Below are 9,843 nucleotides of genomic sequence, written 5' to 3' on the forward strand. Positions count from 1 at the left end.
AAGACGACAATACTCGAATAAAAGAAACTAAAAACTAAATGTTTAAACCAAACTCAAAAAAAGTTCTAAAGTCGAAATCAACCATTACAACAACAAGATTGAAACCATTAAAACTTTAATGCAGCGAAAAGCTGCACTGACTTCACACTGCTGCCATGCAGTAGAAACTAAAAGCCCTCTCTATTACTCGAGACTGTTGAATTTATACTCGCTTGAGAAAAAAGAAGAAAGTAAAAAAGAGACAATTACCGCGTAAGCGGTACAATAAGGTGAATATTTTCTGCGATCGATGCCTTATAACGAATCGTCACTTTTACATAAAAAGTATTCTGTATTAATGTAAAATATTATGAATTATATGTTTAGGTTTAAAACTAAGAGTATAGATTTTAAAGTATTGGTCGGTAGGCGCTAGTGGTCGCAGTAAATATTCAAAAATAAAAGTATTCTCAGGCCGCAGTTGTAGTTTTAACCAAAATTTCTAATATGAGTTTCGAATTTCCCATGAAATGAACCTAAGATTTTATTTCTCTTCATTTCAAATACCAGAATATCTAGTGTAAACTGCAAAAATTTTCTTCCCGAGCCAAATTTTTATGTTCGCCGTATTTAACCTTGTAACCTTGGCCGCGTTATAATTAAAATGAAAACATGTTAATGGGCCGCAGTTTGCCGACCCTTGGGTTAAAGCTAAAAAAAACTAAAATAAACCAATGAATTTTTAAGTTAGGAATATGTTTTGTAATAAATTCAGGAGGTAGAGACATGCTTGTCTGTGCAAAAAATCCACGTAACAAAAACATCGTGTTTTCAGAACACAGTTAAACTTTTTTTGTACTCTGTTTTTAATTTTTAATATATATATTCATTTTTTAAACAAAAACTTCGAAATATTCTATAAACAATATTTGCAGTCTATTTAAACACAGCAAAAATAGTTTTTTCTATAGAGGAATCTTGTAAGAAAACATAAAAATAATCATAATTTCTCTACGATGTGTAGAGACTATTTGTCTATAATCGATTTAAAATCAAGTAAGCGGTATCCGGGGTCAGAAAAAATGCCATTTATCTACTGTTTCAGATAGTTAAACAGTTTCAAATTCAATCAGAAAGGCTATATAAAAAGCTCAGAAACAAGTGTCAAATGAAACACAAACCAAACTATTTATTTACAAAGCTTTCATCATTTAATTGACATTTTCAATGTAATAAACGGCTGTTAAAAACAAAAATAAAAACACAAATAAAAACACAAAGTTTAAAAACATACGCAAAACTACTAAAAATAGATAAATTATTTATCTACACCAGGGTTTCCCAAAGTGGGCGATATCGCCCCCCTGGGGACGATTTTAGTATTTCGGGGGGCGATAATTAGTAAGGGGGCGAAAGGGTGGGCGATAACTAGTAAGGGGGCGAAAAGGGGGCGATTTTTTAATTTTGGGCTGTCATAAAATTTTTACTTTTTATATTGCTATTTTACTAATTTTAGCTTGCTATTAAATATTTGACCCTTAGGTAAAACTTAAACAAAAAAAGTTTATTTTGTTTATGTAAAATATAAAGAAAAAAAATCAAGTGCATATGACTCCTACTTTCAAGTAAATTACATTTTTCTAACATACATTTTCTTATTTAACAATTACATAGATCACAGACGATCGAAATCCCTCTCACCATTTTATAACCTGGTATATATGTTATTTGGGATCATAAATGGTTTGTAATAATATATGTTATACATTACTAAATTTCTAGGTAAACTGGCAACCCTGTATACTTTTATTTCCAATTGTCTTTTGAAAAGTCACTATGTTAGACTAAAAAATAAAACTATTCAGGGTTGCCAATTTACCTAGAAACCTGGAAAAACTTGGAATTTGACAATTTAGGCCAAAATTAAAACCTAAAAAATCTAGAATTTTTAATATCAACATATTAAGTAGTCAAGTTTCGATTTGACACAAAAAAGCTATCATATAGATAAAAATATGGATCCCTATAAAGCAGATCTTTTTAAAGTAAACGACTTACAGGAAACCTACTCAGACTTACAAACGGACCTTGAACTTAAATTAAATTTTTCTAAAGAACGATATGAAAGCTTTTAGACTCAACAAAAACTAAGGCAAAAGTATCCAATCATTTGAGAGGAATTTAGATTGTTGTTTATAGTTTTTTCTTATAGCTATGTTGTTGAGAAAGCTTTCAGTTCAGTTATCAACATCTTGAGCAAAAGATCTAATCTATATATTTGTAAAGGAGGCTTTATTTTACTGATTAAGAATCAAATTAGAAAAACTTGCAAAAAGTCATGAACCTCATCCTTCAGATTATATTAGACTTCAGTAGCAGACATTATTTTTTAAATTTATTTTATTTGATCTTTTAAAATACTTCTTATTTAACCTGGTTTGTATTGTATTTAAGTAGTCTTTTATAATAAAAAAATTATTAAGTTATTTATTCTACAACATATTGCCTAATAAATATTAATTACGGTAGACTTCCTTTTGAGTTCGCACTTTTTACCCAAAAAAAGTGCAAATTTATATTTTCTTAAATTTAACTTAAATAAAGTCTATTACTAACTAAGTATTAATAAAACAAAAATACATAATGTTTAATAGCTTATATAGATCTATTTTTTTAATGAATGTGTGTTTTATGTTTTAGTTGATTTTTATGTTTATGCATAACGTTATTGCATATAACATATTTAAATTTATCATTTTGTAAAAAAAATGGTATTATTTTTTGAGTTTGCACTATTTGATTTTATTCAAAGATTGTATAGATTTGATGTCTCTGTTTGAAATGACTTCAAATTTTTCATTTAAACTCAATTTTTTTTTTACCTTGATTTATCATTGTTAAAAAATCTATATATCAAGGAATTTTAAACTATTAATACAACTGTTTTTTGTTTTATCTTAATTTTTAATATATTAGTTATTAGAATGTGTTGTTTTTTTTTAATAGTTCAACACTAGCTTTTAGTTTTTCACTATTTTCTTCTGGTAAATTATTATAGGCTAATAACTAGAGGAAAAAAAAATTAAACAGTATTAAATAAGCCATCAAAAAGACTGCTACAGTTACAAAACAAAATTTTTAGCAAATAAAGAGAATTTATAATCGATTACTTTCTGTTAACAGAATTAACTGTAAAACTTTTGATTTTTTTTTTTATTCGAATTAAGAAAAAAGAAAATGTTTAAATTAAGGTTTAGTTTCCTAAAAGTTATTCCAAGTCAAATACTATTTAATGGTATTCTACTACAAAACATATAGTCTAAAAAGTTTAAAATTAAGTTTTTAACTTTACAACTAACTTGCTAATAATATATCTTAGCATTCAAATTAATAATTTTACTGCATTAACTGAAGCTGTTGATGAAACCACATTTCATGTGGGTAAATCAACCAGTCGGTCAAACTTCCTCAAACTAGATCAGAAACTATATTTTAATATTCATTTTATTATGTGTAAAATAAACTGTTCATTCTTTTGTAGTTTTTTAATCTCTGGTATAGTAGTTTTCGAATATGCCTATTTACAAAATAATTTAAGTATTTTGTGCGGCTTAAATAAGTTACTTAGTATTAACTTCTAAATGTCCGAAATTCGTTATTTGAGAGATTATTATAATGTCAGGTTTAAGTTAAGATTTCAGATGGGTAACGTACGGTTAAGATCCAGTCAAATTTCGATCCGCTAAGTAACTTGAAAACTACTTGTGCAAAATAAACAAAATTTAGTTTTTTGATACTTAAAATTTTGAAATACGCTATCAACTTGGTTTTCCGTTCCCAATAGTATTTCATAGATCACAATAATACTATATAATTTTATTACAATTTTGCTCAAGTTTTTTTAATTTTCATATATGTTATTTTTTTAAATTATGCAGCCAGCAATTACATTTTTTAAACGAATTGAAACTAGAAAAGATTTTTTAGTAAATATGAATTACTGACTACAAAAATTGTCCACCACTACCCTAAAAGTTTCATTAGTTTCAAAACAATTCATATCTAAACGGATTGATTACAGATTACACAAGGCTTTTTAATAACTAAATATTTTAATACACTTTACTGGGCTTATAAGAAAACAAATGTAACTTAATTTCTCAAGCCCTGTAAACTACTTTGAACACAGCCCAAAAGTGCGTGCATAAGAAGTTCCAGACTAAATTACATTTCTAATACAATTTTTTTGGCTCAAAAGTGCGTACTCCTGAAGAGAAAAAAACTTTATAAGCCATGGGGGGCGATTTTTTTTCAAATTTCTGAAAAGGGGGCGATTTAGAAAATGAGTTTGGGAAACCCTGATCTACACAAACAAACAAAAAAATTATACTAAACAACAAAACATTTCACTTAATACTTAAAATAAATTTAAATACTTCTTCAAGGAAATCTAAGATTTAAGCTTATAAACATTGATAAAAGTACAAATGTACATTTTATATATATGAAAAATAACAAAAAATGCATCATCTTACTAAAATGTACTTTTACTATTACACTCTCTATAAACCACTGTATTGTGTTTTAGCTAAGTTAATAATACTTAATTTAAGTTTATTTATCCAAACATGTTCTCTATATTCTAGGTTTAAAAACTTGGTTGTTCCAAAAAAGCAACTTCGTATGCGTCATTAATGTTAAGGCTTTCCAGCTGATTATGATTATGATTAAAGTAATAGTGTCTGTATAATGCCCATTCATTTGATATATTTTCTGGATTAAATTTTAATTTGTTCTAATTAAATCATCTATGGGCTTTCCATCTATTACTTAAGTTTTTTTTTTGTGCTACGTAATTACTATTGCATCTTGTACATACTGCTACGTAAATACCAAAGCTCTTAAAGTTCAAGTTTGGTCTCAGTTTTACTGTTTTACCTTGAATGGTTAAAAATTCTTTATCTAACACCATTTTTTTATGCTGGCCATGATTTTCACAAAGTGCGCATTTTGTACACTTTTTGCTAGAAATATTCTTTTTTTGTTTTTATTAGGCAATTTGACTATAATTTTTCAGAAGATTTCTTAGATTATAATCTATAATCAGAAGTTTTATTTTAACAGTTCTTAAAATATATGCTTTGTGATAATAAGCTTTAGAGTTATTGTGTTGATGCATAAAAAGTGTACGTACTTTTTTAAACTAAAGACACTAAAAATAAGAAAATGTCAAACAAATGTTTAATTCTTACATGTACTTCTTAACTTAATAATTTATTATACAGACTTAAGTGCACACTACACTAAACTTCCAAGAGGAAGCTCATTACTGAAAAAAAACCGAAAAGACTCGTGGGAGCAATGCGTACTTTTTAGCAAAACTCACGTCGACAAAGTTAAATCAGATTTATTATAAATGCATTTTAACTGTATGTTTAGAGTAGTATTAAAACAATATTATTTTAGTTCGAGAAAAATAATTTGGATTCTATTGAAACTCAATCAACAACACTTGCAAGCACAACTTTACAAGAAAATGAAATGAGCACAAACTATCTCACAAACTTAAACAAAATTGATAACTCGTTTGTAACTCCCTTTGAGAATGGTATACAAGTAAGAGTACATTTACTTAATTCTTATAAAAATATCACACTTTAAATCTAAAAACTATAATACTGTTTTTGTTTTTTTATTTCAAAATATCGAAAACAAGCTACTTTTTATTCAAATAATTTGTTCGTCAAAAGGTGTTTAACTGTCAATAAAATATGAACAGCTCTAAATATTCTACTAATTCAATAAAAAGAAAGGTTAGATTAATGATTTATTATTTACGTGCAGTCATACTTACACTTAAGTATTTGCTTACAAAAACAGTTTGTTTTTTAAAATTCCTATTAATTTTGCTTATCTGCATCTTTAGGGTTTACCGCTTTTTTAAGTTATCTATGGTACAAATATACTGATATAAATATTCATAAAGAAATTACTTACATCTCTACTTCATAGAAATATTTTTTTTCAGAAAAGTAAAGCGTGGTTAAGCTTTAATGATGTTTATCAGCAACAAACAATTGAGTCTAAAACAGTTCAAAGGGAATGTAAAAAAAGGAGACGTTCTAACTCGATAACATTGAGCAAACTTTTTATTGTTTGTGTTTTAGTAGCAAAAGTCTAAGTTATATATAAAGTTCATTTTACTTTTTTTTTTCCTGAACTCTTGTTTTTTATAAAGTTAAACTTATAACTTAGAAATAATTATTTCCACAACTTTTTTGATTTGTTTTTCATAATATTTTTTTTTCATAAAAAATCAAAGGTCATAAATTGTTTAATCTTTTTTTTAGCTAAGTATAAATTTTTTTTTATAATTGCTGAAGTAACTTTACTTTAACAGTCAAAAGAAAATCTAATAATGAACTCTACAACAAGCAGTGAAAGATATTGCACTGACCCAACACAAGCATACATTACCACAAGTATAACTATTTTATATTATTAAAAAATAATATTTTATTTATTTACATTCTAGTTCTAAAATAAATATCATCTATTAAAAAAGAGCTTCTGAACATATAAGTTTAAATAAGTTAATTATTGAAAATTAAAAGGCAAAAAACGTTTCTGAGCTTACTTAATAATTTAGGCTATTTGAATGACCAAAAGAGTTTTAATGATTTGGGTTACATAGCCCCATCGCAAGAATCTAGAATTCAGCCTGGTCAGTATTATTATCTTTTTTATTTACACGTTTTAAAAGTGCTTTAAATTGTTAGATATAATAAGAAGACTATAAACCTTGTATTGTTTTTTTTTTGTATTGCAATTGTATACATTGCTTACTTTTTTTTTTTAATTACGTCTTATTTTATGAAAAATACCTTAATACTATTAGATACTACATTTATACATTGTATATTATTACTTAAACTGCTTTATAATGAACGAACTAGAATGATTTTTTGACTTAAAATTCTGTATAATTTGTTTGAATCAAGAAAATATTAAACTATGTTTTGACAAAACCTTAAATACTTAAACTTTTTTTTATAAATCTGACTTTGTGTGTTAGACAATTTTTATTCTAACTCTTGCTTACAAAAAGTTTTTAGTACTTTAAAATTAAAATTTTAAAATTAAACTTATGGCAACGATTTAAGTGTTTATTGAAAATCATTTTTAATTTGAAATTTTGATTTAAAGCATATGAACTTGAAAAACAAAAAATTACTTTTAAATACCGATTTATAAAAAAAGTTATAGCTTTAGTCAAACTTATAATACTTATTATGAATGGTCGAATGCTTAATTTAGAAAACAAAGCTTTACTAATTATTAAATATATAGAGTACTTAGATGTATGCTACTCAAAAGCTACTAATCAATTGCCTGCTAAATCACACGAAAAAAAAAATTCAAAAAATATGATTCAAAATCGCATAATTGCATTAAATAATCCAAACTATCTACCAATATCTAGTTTCAACACAAGTAACGTTGGTTTTAAATTATTAAAACAATTTCAATAGCTGCAAATGTATATTTTTTCACTTATTTAATTAAAATGTTTTTTAGACTTTCTTAAAATACTTCTCATTTTAACTTTGTTTTATAAAAATTATTTTAAAACAATTATCATAAGTAAGTGTTTTATTTATCAATTTTTTTTTTAAGTATAAAAAAAAAACTTTCTTTTGTAAAGTAATAAATGTATTTTACGATTTAAATTTAAAAAAACAATTTTCAGAAGTTTTTTACGTCAAAAGTTTTGTAACAAATTTTCAATGTACTTGTTAAGGGTGTTTATTTATAATTTTTACTGACATCAAATATAATGTTTTCAAATATCTACATTTTAAATAATCTAACCTTCTTGTTAGTTTTTAACTTTTTAAATATAATTCTTAGTTTTGTAATTTTTATTGGGCTGAATTTAACAAAGTTCTTGATGAAAACTTTTCAGCGATATTGTTGGCTTACGACTACTGATTTATAAGTTTTTTTAGTTGTTAATAACAAAAGTTTTAGTTTTCAAGTCTGTAAAGTACATTAAAAATATCTATAACGTAGTTAATATATTTTAAACTTTCAGAGATATTTTTGTCCTAAACTATTTTATGATTTCAAATGTATAACAGTTTAACTTTAACTATTACTAAAATGAAATACAAAAAATGTAATAAAAGTATTCACGTATAATCGTTGTAGTTAGTGTATATTAACTACTCCAGAAAAGCCTTAAACTTAACTTTTTTTCATTAATTTATAAAAAAAAATTATTACAGATCAAAACTTAAGTTTGCTTAAGCTGAATTCAAGTCAGTTAAGAAAAAACAAAAGTTGATGTTGATCGAACATATAGACTCCTATTAAGTGGTAAACAAAGTAAATAAGTATGCTTCATTAGAGTTTAATATTTTTACTCATATTATATTTCTCACAACATTTTAGGTTTAAAGATATTAAACTTTTTTTTGAGCTGTTAAAACTAAAATTTCAATAAAGTGTTTAATACTGTAAAAAAATATAAAGATTTAAGTGTACATTATATGCTAAATTCTCTAAGTTTTATATAAACTAATTAAAGCTTGTTAGTTATAAGGTAAACATTTTTTTAGTAGCATCAAAGTTTTCATACCCTTACTTTATACTGAAACGTGCTACCGACAGTTTTATTTTTATTAAAAGTTTATTGATTACAAATACATTTTTTTGGTGCACAACTATTCAAATTCATACAATTTAAATTCAGAGAATAATTCAAATAGAAATATTTCTGTGATATTTTTTATATCGCTTTTAATAATTGTTAAAACACGAAAACATTTTACCATCACAATTTTATTGTAGAGATCCACATGCGCGTTTTCTATTATTTAAAAATTTGAACTGTTTTTTATTTTTTAGATATGGCTAAAATAAGTTTGAAAGTATAGTAATTTTCAGTAATGTTTAAAATTCTTTTTTAATTTCTTTTTGCTATCATAATCTAATTAATTAGACATATAATATTTTTTCTTAAATATAAATTATTTTTTGAGATGTAGCCCTTAAACTTATTTTTAAGAATTTGAATCGTGATGTAACGATAGTTTTTGTGTAAAAACAATTTAGTTTTGCAAAAACAAATTTTACATGGTAAAAAAATGTTGTTGTGCTGCATTTTGAAGTTATTATAAATAATTAACTTTATTTAATTCTGTTTTAGTTTAGTTTTTTTATCATTAATTGATACATAATTTTAATAAATGACGTACTTTCGTTTTTTAAATCTAATTTGTATTACGATGTTAAGCAATAAAAATCAAGTTATATAGCTAAAAAAATTATTTAAGCTTTTCATAGAACTATAAAGTAGTATACTTATTTTATATATATAAAAATTATTTACATTTCAAATAAGTTATACAGTAAGCTGCTGCTTGAGTACGCACTTTATACACAGCGCAAAAGTGCGTACTCAAAAAGTATTGTTGTTACAAGCGTTTTTTTCTACTAATGTAATAAGCTGGAAACAGCCATGCAATTTGGGAGTTATTGCAGCTTTCAAAAGAACTATAAAATTCTGATTTTGAAAAAAATAAATAATTCTATCCATGTGCTGAACAACTACAACCAAAAATTACTCAAAAAAAAGGTTCTAAATTTTCTTGAGGATCTGTTAGTTTTCATTATAGCAAACCTGCTGCTCTGCTAAATGTAGCTAACTGTGCAAAAAAAAACATGGGAGAAAATACTGATTAAACTATTAAAAGTACCTTTTCTAAAAGCAGACTTGAAAATAAGCTTAAATAGTGTTGCCACAGAGACCTTTGGCAAAAATAACCTTTTTAGCCTTTAAGAAATTTAACTTTATTGTCA

General features: G+C 25.2%; 1 protein-coding gene across 1 annotated transcript in view; it reads left to right on the forward strand.

Moving 5' to 3' along the window:
- Nucleotides 1-8,890, forward strand: part of LOC145834199 (epidermal growth factor receptor-like) — a 33,504-nt gene extending 24,614 nt beyond the window's left edge. The window contains exons 25-30 of the mRNA XM_082941575.1: nucleotides 5,265-5,374; nucleotides 5,446-5,595; nucleotides 6,008-6,133; nucleotides 6,380-6,461; nucleotides 6,629-6,703; nucleotides 8,268-8,890. Coding sequence (XP_082797701.1) covers nucleotides 5,265-5,374; nucleotides 5,446-5,595; nucleotides 6,008-6,133; nucleotides 6,380-6,461; nucleotides 6,629-6,703; nucleotides 8,268-8,326 — 602 coding nt within the window. The 3' untranslated portion in view covers nucleotides 8,327-8,890. The remainder of the gene's footprint in view (nucleotides 1-5,264; nucleotides 5,375-5,445; nucleotides 5,596-6,007; nucleotides 6,134-6,379; nucleotides 6,462-6,628; nucleotides 6,704-8,267) is intronic.
- The last annotated feature ends 953 nt before the right edge of the window (nucleotides 8,891-9,843 follow it).

This window comes from Thalia democratica, chromosome 4 (assembly GCF_965202585.1).
Source record: "Thalia democratica chromosome 4, ktThaDemo2.hap1.1, whole genome shotgun sequence".
NCBI lineage: Eukaryota > Metazoa > Chordata > Thaliacea > Salpida > Salpidae > Thalia > Thalia democratica.